Source organism: Lissotriton helveticus, chromosome 3_1 (genome assembly GCF_964261635.1).
Source record: "Lissotriton helveticus chromosome 3_1, aLisHel1.1, whole genome shotgun sequence".
NCBI classification, from domain to species: Eukaryota; Metazoa; Chordata; class Amphibia; order Caudata; family Salamandridae; genus Lissotriton; species Lissotriton helveticus.
This window is the reverse complement of record NC_136061.1, coordinates 1,941,824,743-1,941,850,492: the sequence shown is the minus strand read 5'-3', so window position 1 is coordinate 1,941,850,492 and position 25,750 is coordinate 1,941,824,743. Positions and strand designations below refer to the sequence as shown.

At 47.1% G+C, this 25,750-nt stretch overlaps 1 protein-coding gene across 1 annotated transcript in view; it reads right to left on the bottom strand.

Moving 5' to 3' along the window:
* The window catches only part of ITGA11 (integrin subunit alpha 11), a 603,504-nt gene that overhangs the window by 222,753 nt on the left and 355,001 nt on the right, over positions 1-25,750 (bottom strand). The window contains exons 14-15 of the mRNA XM_078683461.1: positions 18,676-18,879; positions 135-265 (exon numbers count right to left, since the gene is read on the bottom strand). Of these exons, the coding sequence (XP_078539587.1) occupies positions 135-265; positions 18,676-18,879 (335 nt within the window). The remainder of the gene's footprint in view (positions 1-134; positions 266-18,675; positions 18,880-25,750) is intronic.

Genomic DNA, 25,750 nt, shown 5'->3' with positions numbered 1-25,750 from the left:
CCAATGCTCCCCTGCCTTACTATTGGGTCACAGTGTGCCCATAGTCCCACTCCTGAAGGTGTTAAATGCTGTAAAGATGTTGTCACTAGTTCACAGAAGTGTAAATAGGTTCAGAAGGATGTGACACTACATACCAAAGGAGTACAGCGTTTCCAAGTGACCCCACGGCCAGATCCACAAGACCATCGCTATTGAGGTCCAGTTCCCCATGGACACTCCAGCCAAAATACTTGAGGCCTGGAGCCAGGTTTGAGGCAGGTATCCTCTGCAAAAGACAAGATTACATAGTTAAAATAGTTAATAATAGTACATATCAACAGCTGATGGACTCAGTAATTCATGTGGCTTCTAGATGCCACCAAAGTGTCCTCAGCCTTCTATAACCTTACAACCAGCAGTGAATACAGGTAATCAATGAACTTCAGTGTGAAAATAAATGTTTAATGCCTTCCTATTAGTTCTGAAAATAGATCGGAGATAGGATTCAATTTGTGAATAGTGACTCCTGCTTAGGGAACAACTTTCCTTCCTGACCACAAAAGAGAGAATAGTATTTTTGAGTGGGCTGTAAGATAGGTGCCTAGTGGTAGACATTGACAGGTTAATGCAAGGCCAACTGTAAGAAACTGCTAAGGACATGCAGTTTCAGCTGGGATAAACAGATAGAGCAATCCCAATTGAACTATACAAAATGCAGGCAACTAAGCTAGCCCCCCACTGAATAAAGATGTATAAGGAAAGTTAATGGCTGGGCTCTCTGCCACAAGATCAGAGACTGGCCACCATAATGGTCATACACAAATAAGGGAAGCTCTGATAGACCGATCTCGTTCTTAAACTTAAAAGCTAAAGTTAAAATACTGGCCAAAGTGTTAGCCACATGCCTAAATACAGTGATCCAATCCCTAATCCAGCTGAATTAGTTGGGATTTAGGCCACACCGGAGCCCCACACTTAGGGCCTCATTATGATGGAGGATTTTCCGCATCCTCCGGGCCGGCGGAAGCCACCGCCGGCCCGGAGGATGCGGAAAATCCTCTGCGGACCCACCAAAGACCCACCGCCACATTAGGATGGCTGGTGGGTCCTGGTTTCCGTCAGCTGCTTTCCCGCCGCGGTTGACTTACAACCGCGGCGGAAAAGCACTAATATGGTGACGGTGTCTCTCAGACACCGTCAGCCAGATTAGGATGGGCTCAGAAACATGCTTTTCCGCGGCGGCTTTTCCGCCGTGGAAAAGCATGTGTAACTTCACTGCGGGGGCCCGTTGCGGGCCCCCTAGGTGAAGGGGGGGTGGGGGGTGCACATGGGTGGTACCTATGGTACCCCCCTGCATTTTGTATGCAGAAAGCAGCAGGCACCGCGCGGTGCCTGCCACTTTCTACATACAAATGCAAAGCGTGCATTTTTAACATTGCTGCGGGTGCAGCTTGAAGCCGCACCCACTGCAATGTTAAAAATAGAGGATGTGACCGCCAGGGTAGCGGTCACATCCTAATTGCACTGGAGGGACCTCCACAGGCCATGCCGAGGTTCCCTCCTACTCTATGGTGGCGGACGGACTCAGGTCCGTCCGCAATCATAATGTGCCCCTCAATCTCCAAGACATCCACAGGTATTGGGGCTGAGGACCAACTTACGTTAGCATGCCCTGGTGCTGTAACTGGATGGAAAAATGGCATTTAACACAGTGGAATGGAACTATATCTTAGCGGTGCTGGCCAAATTGGGATTTGGCTCCCACTTCACCGCTTATACACTGGCCCGATAGCAAAGGTTAGGGTTAACAAGGAGTACTCCCGGGGATTTAGACTCCAGAGAGGTCCAGTCAGGGATGCTCTCTGTCCCTGCTGATTTTTGCTCTGGTCCTGGAACCCTTGGCAGCATAGATCCGTCAGGATTCACTGGTCAGAGAATTACAATGTGTGGGTGGGCAATGAGAAGACAAAATATCAACGTGCTGCTGTATGTGGCTGGCATCAGGGTTAACGCTAGCCAGATTAATGCAGATTATTCAGGCAACACTATCAACTGGCATAAATCCTTGGTGTATCCGCTTAGGGGTCAGATTCCCTCAGCTGCGGCTGGGTTACGCAGCAACAGTGGCATGGATGGGCTTCAGTTACCTCGGAATATATGTAACACCAGACACTGAACTCTTTTTCAAAAGTAATCTGGCCCATTACTAGATATACTATGGCAGGATGTACGACACTGGCGGGCTTTGCCGCTCTCGCTATTAGGGAGATCGGTGCTATTTAAAATTATGTCTTTACCACACTTTTTATATGCACTGCAGAACACCCCATATGAGGTCCCCAAATCTTATTTCAAAGCAATTGAGGGGGAGGTCAGATCACTGCATGGGATGGAGGCCCAATGCGAATAGAGCTACCCCAGCTAGCTAGAGTTTGGTAGGAAGGAGGCACTGCTTTGCCTGATATTCAGAAATACTATTGGGCAGCACAGCTAAGCACAATTAATAACTGGGCTTTCCTACCACCTAATGAACCAGTGTACTGTATGAATAGGTATGTACTGGGACCAGGGGTGTAGTGATTGGCTGGTCACGTTCTAGTTTTTGTACAATATGTATTTTCATCAGCCATTTCTTGAGGGCTGGGAGCAACACTCACCCCACACCTATCCATCACAGGTGTCACCGGTAAGGTGACCCTGCCAATAAAAGGGGCCGGGCGCACGTGCCCTGGGCCAGTTCCATATAGTATACAACTGTGTCTGCATGGTCATTTTAACTGCATGGGGTCCTAGGGCCCTGACCCTTACCTTGGCTACGAGCAGGAACTGCCCCGCGTGTAGGAAAGTTGTAGCCCAAAAATGCTGCATGGGGGTTGAAAGAATGACCTCTCCCTGAGGCATCCCCCCCTAGCTTGCGGGCGCCCAAATTGTTAGGATGATGGACTCCACAATGGTGATGCCCCTGCATCCGCAGTATGACAGAGGGGACCAGTACCGTCACAGGAGTGTATAGATACTGCCCGAAGAGCACACACCAGAGGGGAAGCGTGGGAGCTGCCACAGCAGTGCCCGGGAATATGAGCTGGGGTAGCGACAGTAGAATATGTGCCCTGTACCCCCCCCAAAGTATGGAAAGGCCAAGAAATGCCTAGGCCCCATACATGCACTTGCAAGTAGGGGGAGTCGGGAGAGTAAGAGAGTTCCCTCAGCATCCCAGCTGCTTGAGAGCTGTACAAAATTAGGCCGCTCCCGGCTTTAAAAGTTTAAGGGGGATTTCAGCAGCCATCATTTTGAAAAGCAAAAAGACTTACTTGAACTCTGCCCTGCAGGAGGTCCCCGGCAACGTGTGACCAAGTGACGAGCTTGGGAGATGTGCCCTGCCTGCAGGTGAAGACTGCGCAGCGTGGCTAGCAGGATCGAGGTGGCAGCTCTGAATTGGCCCGGCACTCGCCCGTTAATGGAGAAGCAGCTGGCAAGGGAGGGGGGCTGGTTGGTGCCCATGCTAAGATGACCATGGGCTGCAGCATGTTATGGCAGCAGCGGGCCTAGTTCACTGAAAGAGGAAGCTGCGTCAGAGAGAGAATGCAGGGAGGTTGAGTGCTGCAGCCTTACCTGGTTTCAGGCTGCTGACTTGCCTGGAGTAAGCGGGTGGGGCTGCTGTAAGAACACGGCGCCGACATCACTGGGGCAACATCCGGTGTCTACAACTACACAAGGCCCGCAATCAGAGGAAACAATGCTGCGGCCTAAGAGGAGAGGCAGTCACAGTGCCACCTAGAGGTCGCGCGAGGTACCGTGACCTGCAGGGACAATGCGGGCTCACCGACACGTCCCCGCAGGGGACCCTCATAAGAGGGCGGCCCCCCTTAGTGCCACTGTATGGCACACGGGGCAGCCTAGTGTTCCAAGACCCCTTTAGGGTCCCGCTCGTCACTTCCAGGCCGGGGTGGGGGGCGGGGAGAGGTATAAATTCCTCCCCCGCCCACCTGGCGGCCTCTTTGTCCCCTCACCCTGACGCCGGTTCTGACGTGTCCTCGGGATCCGTGCTTTTGCGGTGAGTGCTGTGCCCCCTTCCCCAAAGCTGGGCAGCTGTGCCCGGACCCCGCCATGGCTTCGTCCGTCATGGGGGGATAGCAGCTCCCGGGGACAAGGGGAGTGGGCATTCAGTATTACGGGCCCAGAGCAATTTGTAGGCGCTGGCCGGGACCCGGCCCAAATCGGGCACCAGGGTCGCCGCCGCTGCTGCTGGTCGCAGGGGTGCTTTGTCCCGCGTGGTATCGGGGTGGGGGGTAATAGCGAGTCTTCTTAGCCTCCCTCCTCTTTTGGGATTGACTGCCGGTAGCTCCCGCCACGCAGGGGGATGCGGTCCCCAACAGGGACGTGGCCCCCACTAGCAGGCCACTTTCGTGGTCCTGACCCCCACGCCTGCCTTCGCCTACCTCTCGGGGTGAGGCACGGGGTTGCACTGGCAGGAGTGGAAGGAGCAAGACGGGACTGTTCCGGGGGGTGGAGGGGGCGCACCAGCTTGCGGACTCCCCCACATCCCAGTCTTACCCGACTGGTCCACAGTACCTTCCCCGGTGTACAGCTTTCCTCGCTGCTCGTGGTACCTCAGCCTCGCAACCCCTCTATGACACCTCCCGCAATGTCGTTGGATAGAAATTAGAGGTCAAGAAGTATAAGGCAGTTAAATGCGGGCAGATTTACGTTGTGTTGCCCGTGGCAAGTTGCTCAGCCTTGAGGTGCAAGGAGTGCGTCCTCAAGTGAAGTGGAGACCTGTGAGAGGTCCATAAAGAAGAGACCTGTGAGACATCCATAAAGATGAAACACATGTGAGAGGTCCACGATGAGAAAACCTGTGAGAGGTCCAAGGAAGGAGTCTAGTCCTACAGAAAGGACAGGACACGACCAGGGGATCACAGAGAGAGTCCTGATTAGGGAAGAAAGAAGAGAAGAGCGTCAGTCCTAGGGTTAGGACGTGACCAGGAAGGTCCAAGTGATGGGCACGTCACATGGAGAAGCCAGGTCTGGAGGAACAGAAGAAGGGAGTGTGAAGAAAAAGAAGAAGAGAATGGTGTGTCGAAGACAACTGTCACAATGCAAATTACAGACTAAGAACTGTGAGTGTTATCGCTATCAAGTGCATCCCTAAGGACATCCAATGAGCACTGGATGTCTAGAGTGGAGCCCTGTGCCTGTAAAAAACCCAGAGGTCAATGAGGCATATTTGGCGCCATGGAAGACTGCCCGCCCAGGAACCAGCTGTGTGCACCGGTGTACCTGACGCCTGCTGGTGAGAGCAATCCATTGGAACATCTACTCTTGAGATTGCACATGAAGCTTGGGCATGGCCCCGTTGGAATTTCTTCAGTGACCTCTTGGCAATGCCTATGAGAGGCCTGCACAGCCCATGCAGTCGCGTGGCAATCCAGGGATAAGGGTCTCGAGGGATTCCCGCCAAGAGAGAGGTGTCTGTAGTCGCTCCATGACAGGTGTGCATGGAGACTGGGTCACCCCAAAGGCTGTCCTGTAGATGCCTTTCAGCCAGAGTCCTGATGGTAGGAGTACACCGACCTACAAAAAAATACCTTTGAGGTGGTGCGAGTGACTTGAAGGTGGGACTGATTGCGGTTACCCCATGGCCCTATGGTGTGGCATGGGAGGTATACTGCACAGTCCCGTGGAAGCCCGGTGAAGAGGACCTCAAGTGACTCCTGTGAGAAGGCAATCCCGGCAAGAGAGGGGAATCCTGGTGGGAGAGGGAAGCCGGAAGTTGCTCCACCATCGGACAGTTGGAACCACTGTGGCATCTGAGGACGAATCTTCAACAGTCGCTGGGATGCCATCTGTCTTTGGAGGCCTGCTATCCATGGAGCCAGGGTGCCTTTGAAGACATATCAGCAACAGACTTCACTATTGCTCCAAATGCACCCTCACAGCGAACATTGTTAATAGACTTCTATGCAGTGAGACCAGGTGGGACAGGACCCACAGTGTCCAGGTTATTCTGACTGCATGCGGGCCTAGGGCCTCGACCCTTACAGGGGGGAGAACTGAACACCATATACAGTCGTGGGAGGGAGGCAACTGGCCAGATCCCACCAGGATGATAGTCAAACTTTTGAAAATAGCCACGACATATATGGGATGGAAAAATACGGTTACAAGGTGGCTCTGCTCTGGGATGCTGAGATTTTGGGTCCACTGAGGAAGCAAGCGGGGTTTGACAAATGGAACCTTATTGGAATCTCCACAGTAGGAGACGTATGTATCCAGGGAGATTCCCGACTGACAACTGGAATACCAACTAGCACCTTCCGAGACATATAGGTATATGCAACTGAAGGATGCGCTTAGAGCCTTGCGGCCAAGGGGAAATGGCCTTGCAGAAGCCTCCCTGCTGGATGATAGAATGCTGGGAGATCCCATGCCCCGGAAGTCCTTGTCACTGACCTATCAAAAATGATTGAACCACACATCTGATGACCTACAACACTTAAGGGGGCAATGGAATCGGGAGGTCGATAGTCTTGAAGACTGAGCATGGGAGGAAGTCCTCGCAGAGCCTAGGGAGGTGGCCAAGTGATCAGGCTTCTGACTGGTCCAGTTAAGGATCCTCATCTGCTCCTACTGTGCTCGAATAACTATGGTAAGGATGGGGATGGCTGCTGAAGCAAATTTTCGCGTCTATGGACAGACTGGTTCCTTCTTTCACATCCTGTGTGAATGGCCAGCAATACAGGAATTCTGGTGTGAAGTGTTGGAGTGCTTGGATGAGGTAGGGGTGGGGGGGGGAGGGGGCTAACGGTCTCCACCAAACAATGTGTTCTTAATATCTGGAGCGAGACAGGGGTCAGCAGGTCGGAGATGACATGAATGACATTGGGCACGAAAGTGGCAAAGAGAAATGTGGCAAAGTCATTGGGTGCCGGACAGAGGCATGGATTGGTGCTTGTTAGCTGAAAAGGTGGTGTGTGAGGGTGGAGGATGTCCCTGGAAAGGGCGGGTGGGGGGGTTAATGGCTGGAATACCTGTAACGGCCTGATCCAAGGGGACTTGGACCTAGCTGAAGAAGAAGTGGAAAATCAACAGGAAATTTTGAGAGGAACATACAGTAGTAGCGAGATGAAGGTGGAACCGGAGGGGCATTGACCAATGCTTGAATGTATTCTGATGCAAGACAGCGCAAATGTTACAGGTTGTTAATGTATGTATACAACTTTCAGTAAAAAGATAAGAAAGAAAGAGAGAAAGAGAGAAAGAAACAAACAAACAAACAAACAAACAAACAAACAAACAAACAAACAAAGAAAGGAACTAGAGGCCATACTCAACTAACTGTGTGCCCAGTGAGAAGAGACCAGGAGCTACTATCTTCTATATCACCATTATTCAAAATATTTAAGCAATGTATTTTCCAACATTCTGTAGAAAAGCCAGACAAAGAAATTGAAAGGCAGCGTAAAAAACCTTTTTTGCAGACGTGACTGATCTTGAGGAGTGAATTTTGACAGACAAACAGCTATTATGGATATAGGGGCAAGGTCTTGCTGTCAACAGGTATAATGTCCCCTGAATAAGAAGTAGGAACATCGATTTAAAATAGTGAGGCTTGTTCCCAAGACTACGCTTCTAACTTTCTGAAATAAATTATTAATATTTTATTTATTCTGGTCAAAAAATAAAAAAAACAGGCAGTTACACAGCAAAACATCATTTGGTACATACAATTACAAATCACAAAGGTCTTATTTGCATGGCCATACATGGAATTTTACAATTTAGTGTTCATACACTGTACACCCATCTCCAGGATCCCCACTAGATGCCTGTACATATTTCTTATCTTCGCTACCTTGCCTCGGCCACATCTGTGCGCCAGACGCGCAGTGTCCATGCTTTGTTTCATTAGTTCACTCCTCATCCTGTGATGACCTAAGGTAATGTACTAAAGGTTCCCAGAAATCTCTAGGTCTAGAAGCCTGCGGTATTTCCTCTGCATACGTTTCCAGTGTCTCTTTGCAGTAGGTCATGGCTGTTAGCCAGTCTTTGTATCGTGGTGGGCGCCTACTACCCCATCGGAGTGCAATACAGCGTTTAGCTAGTAATAGTGTCACCGCCAGATACTTTTGTCGTCTAGCCAGCTTAATCTTATAGAGTCCTAGTAAACAGACTAGCAGGCATTTGGAATTTGGCGTTCTTCAAGCGGTGGCAGAGCTTGGGGCGCGCTTGAGGTCCCCTGCAGGGAGAGATACTTCCCTGAGAGCTGAAGGATAATTGTGATGCTAATTGTGCCGCTTGCCGATAATTTTTAAAACCAACAATTTTTTTAAACCTGTTATATTGCATTACTGCTTGTTTGCTGCACTAACCCTTTTTGTTGTCCAGGGCCCCGGCGCTTCCATACTCCTCACGGTCTTCCCTTGCTGACACTCACCGGCCTCGGTGCCGAGAGAGTAGAGGGCGGCCGCCATCTTAGGAGGGGGAGTTCCACGAGCCTGGCCGGAGTTAGCGGTCCAGTGCTCGGGTGGGACAGGGCACATAAGGGCCAGCCAGACAGGGGGTCGCTGCGTTCTTCAAGCGGTGGCAGAGCTTGGGGCGCGCTTGAGGTCCCCTGCAGGGAGAGATACTTCCCTGAGAGCTGAAGGATAATTGTGATGCTAATTGTGCCGCTTGCCGATAATTTTTAAAACCAACAATTTTTTTAAACCTGTTATATTGCATTACTGCTTGTTTGCTGCACTAACCCTTTTTGTTGTCCAGGGCCCCGGCGCTTCCATACTCCTCACGGTCTTCCCTTGCTGACACTCACCGGCCTCGGTGCCGAGAGAGTAGAGGGCGGCCGCCATCTTAGGAGGGGGAGTTCCACGAGCCTGGCCGGAGTTAGCGGTCCAGTGCTCGGGTGGGACAGGGCACATAAGGGCCAGCCAGACAGGGGGTCGCTGCGTTCTTCAAGCGGTGGCAGAGCTTGGGGCACGCTTGAGGTCCCCTGCAGGGAGAGATACTTCCCTGAGAGCTGAAGGATAATTGTGATGCTAATTGTGCCGCTTGCCGATAATTTTTAAAACCAACAATTTTTTTAAACCTGTTATATTGCATTACTGCTTGTTTGCTGCACTAACCCTTTTTGTTGTCCAGGGCCCCGGCGCTTCCATACTCCTCACGGTCTTCCCTTGCTGACACTCACCGGCCTCGGTGCCGAGAGAGTAGAGGGCGGCCGCCATCTTAGGAGGGGGAGTTCCACGAGCCTGGCCGGAGTTAGCGGTCCAGTGCTCGGGTGGGACAGGGCACATAAGGGCCAGCCAGACAGGGGGTCGCTGCGTTCTTCAAGCGGTGGCAGAGCTTGGGGCGCGCTTGAGGTCCCCTGCAGGGAGAGATACTTCCCTGAGAGCTGAAGGATAATTGTGATGCTAATTGTGCCGCTTGCCGATAATTTTTAAAACCAACAATTTTTTTAAACCTGTTATATTGCATTACTGCTTGTTTGCTGCACTAACCCTTTTTGTTGTCCAGGGCCCGGCGCTTCCATACTCCTCACGGTCTTCCCTTGCTGACACTCACCGGCCTCGGTGCCGAGAGAGTAGAGGGCGGCCGCCATCTTAGGAGGGGGAGTTCCACAAGCCTGGCCGGAGTTAGCGGTCCAGTGCTCGGGTGGGACAGGGCACATAAGGGCCAGCCAGACAGGGGGTCGCTGCGTTCTTCAAGCGGTGGCAGAGCTTGGGGCGCGCTTGAGGTCCCCTGCAGGGAGAGATACTTCCCTGAGAGCTGAAGGATAATTGTGATGCTAATTGTGCTGCTTGCCGATAATTTTTAAAACCAACAATTTTTTTAAACCTGTTATATTGCATTACTGCTTGTTTGCTGCACTAACCCTTTTTGTTGTCCAGGGCCCAGGCGCTTCCATACTCCTCACGGTCTTCCCTTGCTGACACTCACCGGCCTCGGTGCCGAGAGAGTAGAGGGCGGCCGCCATCTTAGGAGGGGGAGTTCCACGAGCCTGGCCGGAGTTAGCGGTCCAGTGCTCGGGTGGGACAGGGCACATAAGGCAATGTGCTTCCGGGAGCGCAGCGGACGGGCGCAGCGGGCGCGCCGGCAGCGCGCCAAAGGCGCGCCAAAGGAAAGCCCGTCTGTGCCCGTCCGTGACCGCACGGGACCCGGGGCCTGCCTTCATTCCCGATCCTCCATTGGCTATTCATCCAGGTATCTATCATCTCTGTGTAAAACCTACCCCATAGACACTACTACCGCCTCTCACATCTCGGCCCTGGGTATTGCTCGTTCCCCCCCTACACCGGAGATACCCAACCCTTTATCCCCATTCCCTGGCACTTCCACGCACTCAGGCATTTCCGTCACCCTACTAAACACTAGATCGGCAGTCGCGCACCAGCAGGAGATTTTCAATCTCCTCGATAGCGACAGCCCCGACATACTATGTTTAACCGAGACATGGTACCGTCCTGACTCTCAACCTAGTGTTTTGGCGGCACTTCCCCACTCTTATTCCATCTTACGAGCTGATCGACCGGATGGCAAAACCGGTGGTGGGGTTGCCCTAATTTTTCGCAACAACCTCCGGTTTCAAATATTAGCATCCCCCTCCTTACCTACAACGGACTGCCTGATTGCACGCTCTACTGTACCTAAGTCCCCTGTGACCTGCGTACTAGTATATCGACCCCCTCATACCCACTCCCAGTTTATTTCTGCTTTTCAAGAGCTACTAGCCCCTCTTGTAGTTAATAATACTTCTGTTGTTGTACTTGGTGATTTTAATTTCTGGCCCAACGACCCCTCAGAAGACCCCATATCTAAGGATTTCACCTCCTTATTACTTAGTTTGAATTTTGTCCAGCATGTTCGTGCCCCAACGCACGTCCGGGGCCATACCTTAGACCAAGTATGGACTCTTAATCTACCTACTACTAACTTGTCCATTGCTCCTTGCGTGTGGTCCGATCATTACTTATTGTCCTTTTCTTTGGACCTCCGCGCTCAAAATGTCCCCCGTGGCTCTAAAACCCTGTGGGTTCGAAGCTGGAATCGTGTGGATACCCCCGCTTTCTGTGAGGCCCTAACTGCCACCTGCCCTGATCTTATTGACATTTCCCCCCAACAACAGCTGGCCACCTTAGACAGCTGGATAATCCACCTTCGGGATAAAAAGGCCCCGTTAAAGAAGGTTACTATAAATCACCACCATCATGCTAACAAGTGGTTGACCCCTGCCCTTAAAGCATTTAAGCTAACTGTTCGCCAAGCTGAACGGGCTTGGAGGCTGAAATATTGCCCTACTAGCAAAAATCACTACACTACCCTGCTAGCAGAATACAAAAAAGCTATCTTAATGGCCAAGAAAGACTACTTCTCCCAACGCATTCTGCAAGCAGATTGCCAGCCACATGAAATCTTTGCTACAGTCCACGAGTTAGCCCTATCAGATAGGCCTTCACCTTCGATTATACCTTCTCAGTCACTGTGCAATTCACTGAACGAGTTTTTTATTGAGAAAGTTGCGCAAATAAAAGCTCGCATTCCTCCTGCATCTAACTCTTTACCAGATTGCTCTCCGCCACAGAACACCCAGTGCCTGACTTCTATTCCGATATTAACCAGTGAGTCCCTCTCCCCGCTACTTAAGCGTGTAAAATCGGGGTCTCCTTCTGATACGTGCCCGGCCCGTATATTGGCCCAGGTGTTCTTGGCCTGTCCTGTCCCCGCTCTCACCGTTTTAAACAATACCTTCATCCTAGGTCTTGTCCCTACTGCTTTTAAATCGGCTACCATCATCCCCATTTTAAAGAAACCTGGGGCTGACCCTGCCTCCCTGGTCAACTATCGCCCCATATCCCTGCTTCCCTACTTGGGCAAGGTGGCGGAGACGCATGTGTCTCAAATCCTGAGCACCTTTGTTGAGGACAGTAATTACCTGGCCCCATGTCAAGCTGGTTTCCGACCTCGACACTCCACCGAGAAGGTGGTGATTTCGGTCATGGACCAACTTAGGGAAGGACTCGACGCAAACACCCCCAAGATTCTGGTCCTTTTGGACCTCTCCGCCGCCTTTGACACCGTGGACCATAACATCTTGTTGTCACGGGTCAGGGCGGCGGGGATCGGGGGGCTTGCATTTGCCTGGGTCGAGTCGTTCCTGAAGGATCGTAATCAGACAGTCCATCTCGGCACCTTCTCGGCCTCTCCACGTACTGTCACCTGTGGTGTTCCTCAGGGTTCTGCTCTCTCCCCTTTACTTTTTAATCTTTACATTTTCCCCCTGGTTTTTGCTTTACAGAATATGGAGGTCACTGTATATAACTATGCAGATGATCTCCAACTTATTTTTGAACTTTCCTCCCCCTCAGGGGTTGGCAGTTTCCAGTCCGTCATGCTATTTATCCGAGACTGGATGAACACCAACCAGTTAAAACTTAATCCGGATAAAACGGAACTTGTGGCGACGGGCGGCGCTGCCAATCCCTGGTCCTCTTCTTTCTGGCCCTCCTCACTTGGACCCCCTCCTTCCCCTTCTTGTTCAGTTAAAACCCTTGGGATCATTCTCAACAACCAATTAACCCTTCATTCACACATTAATTCGGTGGTTTCTTCTTGTTTCTTTACACTTCGACTCATCCGGAAAATTGCCAGGTTTTTTTCCACTTCTGCTCTAAAGCTAATTCTGATGGCCATGGTCCTGTCAAAGATTGACTATGGAAACATCATTTACAATGGAGCCCCTGCATATGCCTTGCAGCGCCTACAGTTAATACAAAACCAGGCGGCCCGCCTGGTTTTTGGCCTGTCTAAGTCCCATCACTCGACTCCCCTACTCAAGAGCTTACATTGGCTCCCTATAAAAGAACGAGCCAGGTTTAAGTTGGGGTGTTTGACTTTTCAAGCACGAGCGGGTACAGCCCCAGCCTTCATTAATTCGGCTATTTCTCTCTATGTCCCTTCTAGAGACCTCCGCTCCTCTAGCTTAGCCTTACTATCAACGCCCCGGTTCAAAAAGAAGCGGGCAGGAGGGCAGAAGTTTGCTGTGCTCGCTCCCACCTTCTGGAATGGCCTCCCACTGTCCTTAAGACTCTCTTCCTCCTACATGGAGTTCCGGAGGTCACTAAAAACATTTTTATTCCAGCAGGCTTTTGGCACTTAGCTATCCTATCATCTCTAGCTCTTTTATATATTTTTTTTTTCTTTAGGGACCTCACCAGCGCCATGAAACTGACTCAGTGTACGTGCGCTTTATAAGTTCTTTTTTAAATTAAATTAAATTAAAATTAAATCTGCTCGGATAGCATTATTATAAGAGTGCTGGTGACTTCCTACCAGTATTGTTGGAGCTGGGTACATTCCCATGCCATGTGTAGAAAGTCCGCTTTGGGAGCGCTGCACCTGCGGCATATATCGTCTGGTCTAAGTCCGTATTTATGTAATTTTGCGGGAGTATATTATGTTTGATGTAGGAATTTAAAATGAATAATGCGCACGTTGCAATTTAATGTTAGCAGCAGCATTTGTGGCAACTATAATCCCAGTCCTTTTTAGGTCTCGGCCTGTGTAGGCTACGCTTGCGCAGTCTCGCCGGCGAGACGTTATGTTTTTCAGAGTGTGGCTTCAACCCGCCCCTCTTCTCCATTGGCTGGCCTCCTAAATGCTGTCCAGCCATTGGAGAAGACGGGCATCTTTCCATTTAAGCCTCGTCTTTTTGGGATTCGGGGTGTGTTTTTTTGTTTCTTTCTTTCCTTTTCCCATTGGCTGAAAGTTTATATTCCAGCCAATGGGAAGAGGAGAGAAAGAAAAACACGCCCCCCAGTCCGAAAATGACGGGGCGTTTCTCCGAGGCATTTCTGCTTGACCTCGGAGAAACATGGTCGTGTTCATGGCGTAGTCCGCTTTCCAGCCGGAGCTCGCTTTGCTGCCATCTACCGAGGGTAAGTATCTGCCCTCTAGTGACGGCCCTTTTGCCTCCACACGCGCATAGGCTTTACCTAAGGTGGCCGCTGTCCAGTGTCTAGTGGAATTTAAGTACGTGTATTATAAAGCTGATTAGCTGGTACTGCCCCTATATGTTAATAGAAGCAGTCCCCACAGAGGGCTTGCTTGTCTTAGGGCCTGTGATGTATAGCCAGTTGTATAAGGGCAGTGACGTCACTGAGATCAGTTATATAGGACCAGTGCAAACAGGCACAGCGCAGGGTTAGCGCTACGATAAAGCTGCTACAAGGGCATGGTATTGGCAGTCCGCAGCCCGTGTGTGCTGCTGCCTCTGCTCCTCCTGCGCCTTTAAGGGGCTGCTCCCTGCACCTCCTCCGCTCTTTGTGCTGCGGCTGGGGGAGGACAGCCCCGCCGGCCCCGGGAGGCAGCAGACAGCGCGAGCAGTTTACTAGAGCCCCATGGCCGCGCGGAGGTCGGGCGCCGGGAGAGCAGCTCGGACACTGCCATCGAGAGAGGGACCTCCCGCCGCATCCTCCCGCCTCCCTCGCCGCCTCTCGCACAGTTTTAAAAATGGCTGCTTAGGAGCTGGCGGAGCTTTCCACGCATGCTGTAACAGCCTCACCCTGCTCTGGAGAGCGGACCCCGGTCCCCTGCTGCCACCGCCGCCACGTCCTCTGCTCCTCCCGGGACCCAGATGCCAGGAGTGGAGGCTGCATGGAAAGGAGCGAGGGGAGGAATTCTATGTATAACGGGACTTCCAGGCCGTTATCAGTGGAGGGACACCATCACCTCCCCAGGCCGTTATCCATGTACACCCAGCATCTTCTCTAGGAGACGTAACCTGCACTAAAGCCCAGCACCACCTGGGAGTAGATTGGACTATATCCGGGGACACCCAGCTTCACCCAGTGCCTGCATACTGGGATAACGGGTCTGTTTTTCGCTCTGGACAGCCAGCGTCTGCCAAGGTACGAATCTATGGGCTTTAAGCATCACTTCCAGAGCCATTATCAGGACTGTCTCTGTGTGTGTGTGCGCAGGGCTCTGTGTGTGGGGGGGGCTCTGTGTGTGTGTGGGGGGGCTCTGTGTGTATATTTGGGGGCTGTGCGTGTGTGGGGGGGCTCTGTGTAAGTGTGTGGCTCTGTGTGTGTGTGTGGCTCTGTGTGTGTGTGTGGGTGGCTCTGTGTGTGTGGCTCTGTGTGTGGGTAGCTCTGTGTGTGGGTGACTCTGTGTGTGGGTGGCTGTGTGTGTGAGGGTGGCTGTGTGTGTGAGGGTGGCTGTGTAGGTGGCTCTGTGTGTGTATGGCTCTGTGTGTGGCTCTGTGTGTGTGGCTCTGTGTGTGGCTGTGTGGCACTGTGTGTGGCTCTGTGTGTGGCTCTGTGTGTGGCTCTTTGTGTGGCTCTGTGTGTGTATGTGGCTCTGTGTGTGTGTGGCTCTGTGTGTGGGTGGCTGTGTGAGTGGGTGGCTCTGTGTGTGGGTGGCTCTGTGTGTCGATGGCTCTGTGTGTGTGTGGCTCTGTGTGTGTGTGGCTCTGTGTGTGGGTGGCTCTGTGTGTGGGTGGCTCTGTGTGTGGGTGGCTCTGTGTGCGTGGGTGGCTGTGTGGGTGGCTCTGTGTGTGTGTGTGGGAGGCTCTGTGTGTGTGTGGGTGCAAATGCAATAGGTCTCGCATTTGCGAGAGATTTAGCTATTGGCATTGTAAATGACAATGCCATTTATTTATATGTTTTAAAAACAAAAACATAAACAAAAATAATGTCATTAGCAAAATAATGTCATGAGCTCTAACTTTAACAACGACGAGACCATTGCATTGTAAATGCTTGTTATCTATAGGGTTGCGAACTTCCTCTTCCCAGCGCTGAAGCGATCTGTTTTGTACTTGACCCTGTTCCCCCCAGTGTATACAGGCGTGTTACCAAGCGTTGGCGTGTAGGAGCCATTAACAGTATTTGTAATGCGTTAAGCTGTGGTGGTTCATCTGTAAACAATGGGAATATTCCTGACTGCCATACATAGCCGCAGGTATGCAAAAATCTTCAGTGGTGTGAGGTGTACACTGAGGGAGGGGTTGTCCTGTGAAACAAAACATTTATGCGGGAGAATATCACTCATGGTGCGTTCCCCCAGTATATTTAGCAAATTCTTCTCTTGTGTTACTGTTATGCATGGATGGTGAGCTATGGGCAATGCCGGGGCATATATTGGGAGCTTCTGTGCATGCTGTGCTAATGTGTACCACGCTTGTGATGTGCAAGTTACAGAGTGTATTACATCCCTCGGAGTGTGTCCTGCGCTTCTAACTTTAAAGATATTCTCTGCTATTATAGATCTGCATGATCTTTAGGGTTATCTGGAAGACATGTCACATATCCTTAGCTTCGGCTGTAAATCGCTGACGGGTCCATATAATAAGAGGGCCCTGTGTGTAGTGCACCCTACCGCCCAGCTCAAAGGAGGCCTATGGTCTTCTACCACTCAGAAGAGATCTTAAGACTTAGTTATCCAAGTCAGCATTTCTTTATACAAAGATATGAATATGTTGGGCGCAAAGAGGTATACAATTATTGGGAAAGAGTTACCAAAACTGTGTAGAGTGACTTACTATCACCTGCGTTAGTAGCAAGGGTTTGTGGAATTTCGAGCATTTTGCCATTTATGTGACTTTTTAAATATTAACAATTTTTACCAAACTTAATTGAAAACAGGTGAAAAGCCTACAATAAAGCAGAAGACAAAGAAGAAGCAAAACAACATTTTTTGCCAGAGACGTTTATTGAAAAATACGATTATGCTGGTAAAATGATCCACAAAACGTTTATGGTGATTTTCGCTTCTAGACTAAGTTTTGGGAAAGTGATAAGCGTTACAACTTTGTAAAAATTCGTCACCTTTATAAAACTTTGCTGCCGGTATTACAATGAAGACACTCCTATTTAGAACACAAACTAGATGAGCAACTGAAATTCTTCCTTGGTTAAAAAAAAAAATCTAACTTTCACTAGAGTTTCCAGACTGAGACTGACTTGATTTGATCCCTTTTTTAACGAAGCGTTCAGGACACCTTGATCCGATATATCAGAAAGGCTGAGAGGGAATGTTGGATGATGTTTCGCCAGGGGATCTGGCAGACAGAAAATCTGTTTTCTGAACATTGCGCTGTGCAGAAAATATCTTCATTCAACAGGTTTGAGTGTGTTTATAACTAGTGGGCGGCATCTGGTACCCAATAATAACTTTTTGAAGGCATGGCATGGTCAAGTGTCATCTACAGAGGTGCAGAACCACATCTTCAGGAAGATTACAAAGATGTAAATATGAAAAACGCTCACATTTTGAGCAGAGGAACAACATTAGAGAACTGTGACTTAAGTTGGCCACAAATTCCAATGTGCCTGGTCAAAGCATCTACCAGGCCCACAGGATTTCTGAGTTTTCGTGCTGAAAAGGGCCAAAATGTCAATGTGAAGCTAGGGGGGATACCATATGTAACTGGTGTGGAAACACCAATTCCCACATGTTGTTCCTCAAATCCTTTAAATCCCCATTATTTTCCCACCCTCTGAATTACTAGGACACCTGTTAACAGTAATTCCAGGGCAAAGAAACTTCAGAGATTTTAATGGGGCCCTTGTAATCAGGGCCTATGTGTCACTGAATGAACTGGTGCCTCGTGGGAAGTGAGGCTTTATTTGAGTGGAAGCTACAGTGAACAGAGAATTATGTAATGGGGCCTTATGGACAGTGGAGCCTTCAGGGAACTGCATCTTACACTGTTCTGAACGGTTCTAGCAGTGTGTTCTTTAGAACAACAGGTTGTACCCCGTCTCCTACTGGAGGGCTTGCAATCTGTGCCTTTGTTCTCCTCAATTTAAAGGTATGAAGGCGTTGTCTTATGGTGACTGAGTCCTTATACCAGCACTAGACCAACAAGCAGAGTCCTTTGAGCCAGACTTGTTCACAAAGCAAACAGATGAAAGAAACAAACCTGTATTGCGTTAGCATGGAGACCACTTTATGCTCCTTGCTTCAGACTCCTATCGTTTGTAGCTATTCACTGTCCACGCATAGAGTAAAAACAACACTATACTAAAATGTTTCGTCATGAGATAGACAGAGACAGAACTGCAGGCATAACACAAATCCTGTTATCAGTCTTGCAAAAAGTACTTCACCATTGTTAGACTGTTTCACTAAATGTAAATGTAAATGTAGGCGTATTTATAGAGCGCACTAATACTCCGGATTCCGGAGTGTCCTGGCGCTGTACTCATACCGCTAGGGAACCCGTCCTGGCTTTTCCCCGTGAAATGTCCACTCCTGGGCATCCCCGGGGTGCAACCAGGCATCCCCAGCGCTGTAGGGGGCCGTTGTGGAGACTAAGCAAGCTATTGCCCAGAGTTGCAGCGTGGGACTCGTGCTCAGAGTAGGCACCGAGGCGAGGAATCAGGTCCAAGGAATTATGAGCCCAAGAACCGCCGAGGTCAGCCGAGATCAGCCGAGGCGGGATTTGAACCCTGGTCCCGGGCCAGGCCTCTACACCAGGTACTGCCGCTCTAAGCAGTGAGCCACACTTCTCCACTACTACCAACCCCATCTACCTTAAAGAATGTAGTAGGCTCTGCAGGCAGTGATTCCAATTCTGCTTACTCCTGCACACACTGTTTTTGTCTTTTAACCCCTGACAGGCAGCACAGCAGTCTGCTGAGGCCTGCTGTCCCACAGTGGCAGATGGTGGTAGTCAGCCCTGGTGCCCACAGTTACCTGTTTGTATCTCTTGAGGACGGTGGTCCTGTAGCCGTGGTAGATGTAAATCGCTCCTTGGTGGTCGTCCTCCAAGGGGGCCCCAACGACGACATCATTGAAGGAGTCCTGATTGAGATCCGGCACAGAGGCAATAGAGGAGCCAAAACGGGAATTCTGGGAACTAGGCAAGTCCCTCAGATAGCCTTCGTAAGCAAAGCGAATCTATATGGACACAACAAAACAAGAATTAGAAAGGAAGTGTGATATATTACTGGGGAGTTACAATGTTATTAGTTTACCACAAGGTTCGATCGAAAGCTAAAAATTAGGAAATTATTAAATTAAGACTTGCACAGAATTTTATTTTTGCCCCAACCACTGCCTGTGACGTCACGGACAACACTAGAATTTATACAATTGATATCACTGAGTACAACACGTGGTATCAAGATTGGCAGCACTGATGACAACATTGTAAGCCATGAAACCTATTGACGTCATCAATGCTATCAGTTATCACACCACAGATATCGCTTGAACATTCTACCTGAATGGCTGATAATATGAGCATGTTTCCACAAAGTCATTGCACTTGCCTGTCCTCCAAGCGCACATGCCTTTGGGGAAAGGTTACAGGAATATTATTGTCAGAATATCAAGTTCAAAATAGAGTTCACAAAAATATCAGCCTGACGGTGATAATAGAAAAACTACACCGAATGTGAAGATATTATTGTAATCGGTCTTTAGGACACAATATTAAGGTAAGACAATATATATATATATTTTTGTTCAAAGTATTTTATTGAGTGTATAGACATATAGCAATATGACATGTGATACATGTGGATCACTGACAGAATATCGACAGTCACAATATCGAGATGACAAAATATCGACTACAAAATATCGACTTCCTATCTTCAAACAAGTAAGTACAAAAATATCGACTCCAAAATATCGAGTGTAAAAAACTTATAGACTGTTAAAATATCGAATTTTTTAAATGTCTTAAAAGTAATTTAAAAGTAATATAATAATAAATAAAATAATTTTTAACTTATTTAAAATACTTAAATAAACGTAACATTAAAAAATAATTTATATAACTTTAATTTTTTTTTTTTAATACATATAAATATATACATATTATTAACAAAACATATACAATATTTTTACCGTAGGATAGCAAGAGGTTTAAAAGTGAGTGCAACAGAAGGGAAAGCGTTGGATAGCGTAGGGGTAAAAATTATATTTTCCACTCCAGAGAGTGCAACAGTAGGGAAAGCGTTGGATAGCGTAGGGGTTAAAATTACTATTCCCACTCCAGAGAGTGCAACAGTAGGGAAAGCGTTGGATAGCGTAGGGGTAAAAATTACTATTCCCACTCCAGAGAGTGCAACAGTAGGGAAAGAGTTGGATAGCGTAGGGGTAAAAATTACTATTCCCACTCCAGAGAGTGCAACAGTACGGAAAGCGTTGGATAGCGTAGGGGTAAACATTACTATTCCCACTCCAGAGAGTGCAACAGTAGGGAAAGCGTTGGATAGCGTAGGGGTAAAAATTACTATTCCCACTCCAGAGAGTGCAACAGTAGGGAAAGAGTTGGATAGCGTAGGGGTAAAAATTACAATTGCCACTCCAGCGAGTGCAACAGTAGGGAAAGCGTTGGATAGTGTAGGGGTAAAAATTACTATTCCCACTCCAGATAGTGCAATAGTAGGTAAAGCGTTGGATAGCCTAGGGGTAAAAATTACTATTCCCACTCCAGAGAGTGCAACAGTAGGGAAAGCGTTGGATAGCGTAGAGGTTAAAGTTACTATTCCCACTCCAGAGAGTGCAACAGTAGGGAAAGAGTTGGATAGCGTAGGGGTAAAAATTACTATTCCCACTCCAGCGAGTGCAACAGTAGGGAAAGCGTTGGATAGCGTAGGGGTAGAAATTACTATTCCCACTCCAGAGAGTGCAACAGTAGGGAAAGCGTTGGATAGCGTAGGGGTAACAATTACTATTCCCACTCCAGAGAGTGCAACAGTAGGGAAAGCGTTGGATAGCATAGGGGTAACAATTACTATTCCCACTCCAGAGAGTGCAACAGTAGGGAAAGCGTTGGATAGCATAGGGGTTAGGCGTAGGGGTTAAAATTACTATTCAATCTCCAGAGAGTGCAACAGTAGGGAAAGTGTTGGATAGTGTAGGGGTAAAAATTACTATTCCAACTCCAGAGAGTGCAACAGTAGGAAAAGCGTTGGATAGCGTAGGGGTAAAAATTACTATTCCAACTCCAGAGAGTGCAACAGTAAGGAAAGCGTTGGATAGCGTAGGGGTTAAAATTACTATTCCAACTCCAGAGAGTGCAACAGTAGGGAAAGCGTTGGATAGCGTAGGGGTAACAATTACTATTCCAACTCCAGAGAGTGCAACAGTAGGGAAAGAGTTGGATAGTGTAGGGGTAAAAATTACTATTCCAACTCCAGTGAGTGCAATTGTAGGGAAAGTAAATACTTCATATAAATATAAATAACATAAATAGTAATACCAATTACAAAATAATTAAAATATTTTACAATTGTATAAAATATATTAAATAATTATTTATAAATACAAATCAAAATTATTTAATTATAAACATTACCTACTAATACAAAATAATTACCTATTAACAATAAATTAATTTACAATTTAAAAATTAATCAATTAATTTTAATTACCAATTATATTTTAATTAATTACCAATTATTATTTAATTAACAATTAATTAAAAATAATTAACAATAAATAATTTAACATATTTAATTAATTATAATTATATTACTTCCCACCCTATTCCCCTATAAACCCACAACCCGCTGCAGAAAATAAATTACTAAAATTAAAATATTTATCAATTAATCAATTATAATTAATTACCAATTATATTTTAATTAATTACCAATTAATAATTAATTAACAATTAATTCTAAATAAATATCAATAAATAAATTAACATATTTAATTAATTATAATTAAATTACTTTCCACCCTATTCCCCCATAAACCCACAACCCGCTGCAGAAAATAAATTACTAAAATTAAAATATTTATCAATTAATCAATTATAATTAATTACCAATTATATTTTAATTAGTTACCAATTAATAATTAATTACCAATTAATTCTAAATAAATATCAATAAATAAATTAACATATTTAATTAATTATAATTAAATTAATTCCCACCTTATTCCCCTATAAACCCACAACAGAATTATATTACACAAAAAATAAAAAATAATATTAACTTACCTTAAATTCGATATTTTTGTTGTCTATATTATGTCTAGTCGATATCATGTCCATTCTATATTTTTGATTCGATATTATGTCCATTCTATTCGATATACATTTTTTCTAGTCGATATTTTTTTTGTCTATATTATGTCTAGTCAATATTATGTCCATTCTATATTTTTTACTCGATATTCTGTCCAGTCGAAATAAAAAACTCGATATTATGACTGCACACCCCCACATGTATAAGGTTTGCTGTAATAGAAATATTATAAGTAGATGTAACCCATTCCATATAAACGTTACAAGGAATCCTTGTCACATACATTAAAGTATATAGGGAAAAGGACTTAAAAGTAGGGTCCACCATAATAGGAAAACATAGGTGGCAGTAGATAAAACAAGGGTTATGCATAACAAAGTGTTCCCACATTATAGGATGTTCGTTATTGAGAACAAGACGCACCTAAAGTAACGAATATATCAGAAGAACACTCGTAGGAAGGAATTATAAACCATTAAGGGGAAGAGGAGAGTGTGAATGGGAGGGTGCTATTCAAGAACAAGAGAGTGGGGTTGGTTAGCCCTAGGTCAGTAGTGTGTGAAAGTTATCCAACTTGAATGTTCTCCTCAATGAAGCTATCTAGAGAGCGCTAAACAGCGCTGTATTGTGAATGGGGATGCAGAAAGTGTGCCCCTCTAACGTATGAAACCCACGCCCACCAAGTGTGGTGAGACAGATGATTGAATGATTTCCACTCAGAAAGAATAACTTTCACTGCAATAGTAAGGAGGAGATCGAAAAGAGGCACATCATTAGCACGGAGTCATAAAGTGTTCTCAGAGGCCCAGAAGACCTAAAGCTATCACAGGAAAGCATAAAGTTACGAGGAAGTGAAATATCTCTGAAAGTCTGTCATGGATTGCACGCCAATATGGACCAAAAGTGGACAATCAAAGAACATGTATGTGTTGGTGTGTGCCAGAATGCTACACCAATTTTCTGTGCCAGAATATTTCTATCACTATTTTTACATAAAACCAGTTTGGGAGCTTGTGTCTGACTTCCTTACATGATCACAGAACTATGTGTCCACAAAATAGTCCTGCAAATCACCGACCAGGAATCCAATACTGTTAATAAACGGTTGCCACTTGTGTGCTTTGGCCATGCATGCTTTGAAATCTTGCACCATCCACATGAGTTGTGCCACCCACGTGACCGCTACTGATATGATACAACTACCAATCAGTGACATGCGCCACTCTTGGTAAATCAAAGCATCATCAAAGCATGTGCTCTCTATAGAAACCTGAATCTCATGCCAGCCACGAAAAAACAATAGGAGGGAGGTAGAGTACAGGGGTAGGATTCTTACTCCACGGGCACTGTTACATAAACAAAAGGACTCCTACTCACAGTGGAAATGGAAGGTGTCTACCACAGGTGTGGGGACACATAGTGTTTTGTAAAATACCCCTCACACACCAACAGGCCCCTTAGTGTCATGCTTCATCATCGGGGTCTTCGCACCCCTCTAACCGAGTGCGGCGTGCTGCAACCTACGACTACGCGGGAGCACTGAAGGTTGGACTATGTGTGGTGTGTGTGATGCGAGTGATAGGGGTATTAAAATGTGAGTGGTGGGATATAGTGAAGGTTTAAAAAAGTACCTGGCTCGTGGGCGTATAGGAAAAAACTTTATTTACAACCCCGGGCTGGTACTGTTAAAAGAGGTGCTGAGTGAGGCAATTAACTGTCGTGACTATGGACAGTACCTCTGGTGTGCGTCGACATGTTTCGGTGCATGTGCACCTTCTTCAGGACGGGAGCACAACTTCCCCACCTTACTCACGTATCTCTATACCTTGTGTAATTAACCAAAAGTGCAGCACTATATACAGTGACTTAATACTAAATAAAGGCTATAATGTGCCTACAGCGGTTTGTGACCATGCATTTGCATGACTCATTGTAAAAAGATGTCTTGCTTCATGAGCATTCAAGTACGTCTGGGGTTGATTGCTAATTTTGCAATAGACTCGGGACAAGTTCGCCTCCGTGCTACCCCACACGCATGCCAGCCAGACATACTTTTCTTATCTTTATTACTGCTACATACAGTGCTGGTCGACAAGCACCTTTAAAACCCATTCATGGCACTTTGTTTAGTAACACAATATACTGATAGCAATGCCTGGTTCCCAGGTTCCCTTGCTCTGTTGATGTTTCTATCCCTTTTGCTCATGGGTACCCAATTCCCTTCCCTTTTGACATCCTAACCTGTACACAAAACATGTCTAGGGAAATGGGAGAGGTGAGAAACTGTTGGAGTGACAAAGTGATAAAGACAAACCCTTTTTTGGAGGGAGTCACTTATCAGTATCCCCTTCGCTTAGAGGATTCTGATCATGTAAAGGGGGAGGTTTGGCAGCTGATGCAGAGTAGGGATGGAGTTTATTGCCATTAAGATGAGCCAAACAAAACTCATCCTCGAGGGATAGGGATCACAGCAAACTCTTGATGATCCACCTACGGCTGCTGGGTGTTTGATGGAGCTATACACATATACACATCAATCTTCCTTTATGGAAATGAAATTTGTTATGTTTGGTAGGTTGACTGAGCATGAATTTAAATTTTTCATTCAAGTCCTTGTGGGTGGCTGAGCAGTGCAGCAAGGGTGTCTCAGGTGCCATTGCTCCCAGCAAAGAAAACCAACAATACAGACCTGATTCTCCTATGGAGTCGAAAAAGCAATGGGGTGGTTGAGAGACATACGCTCTTCTCCCTGCGACAATCACTCGCAATACAGGGCTGATGAATGTGTGGCTGCATTATAGTGGATGGTGCAGTCAGCAGCAGGAACCTAGCATGCCTCACTGATGTCAATGAATTGACACTTACGCTTTTCCACTAGAGTTACCAGACGCCCACGTGCTCTTGCCCTCCCAATTTGCCTTCCGTCAGCAACATGCTTCCTAAGCAGACTCGATGCACACTGGTTGTCAGTACCTCCAAAGTATTTCTAAATATTCACAGTATCCAGGAGCATAGCTTGGTCAATGAGGTAAAAAAAGCAGTGGACTGTAGGAGGGAGAGCTGCGGTGACCAAGATTTGGGATGGACTGCTTCATGAGGAACAGGATCAGTACTGAATTTGCATTATTTGGCCTCTGTCTAGAGTGGCACACTGGGCGAAAATTGATGCGTTTGATATGCTTCCTCAAGCGATTGCCAGTGGTAAGGCTTTTTGCGAGCATTCATCCTATTACCTTTTGGGTGTTTGATTGCTAGTGGTATGCATGAATGAAAACTTTAAACTGGTTCAGCTGCCCAAGCCTACTACCAATGTTTGTAAATATCAAAAAAGTAGTAAATATGCACCAAATCATGGAGTTTTTCTGTGGCTGCAGATTTACAACTTTTTTTGTAAACTTGTTACTATATATATTTAAGATCCAGAATTTTTAAAAATTGCATGTTAAAACCTCTTAGTGAAATGAGAACAACACAAAATAACTGACAGACAAAACATACCTGACTCAGGGCCCCCAAATCAAACTAAGAACAGATGTGAGGGGTGTCAGATGCCAAACACCCCCAGTGAAGCTAGGCCCCTGTCTGTCCCAACTGGGCCTGTGAGTCTTGACCTGGGATCACTTTTTAAATGTATTGTCACGTCTCAGCCTATTTTCTACAAGAACCCTTGATGATAGAGTTGTCAAATCGGTGCAACTTCCTAGGGCTCCATGTTTCTACACATTGTCTTTTACCAATCATTTTATCAACTGACTGACGACCCGTGTACTTAGCCCGAG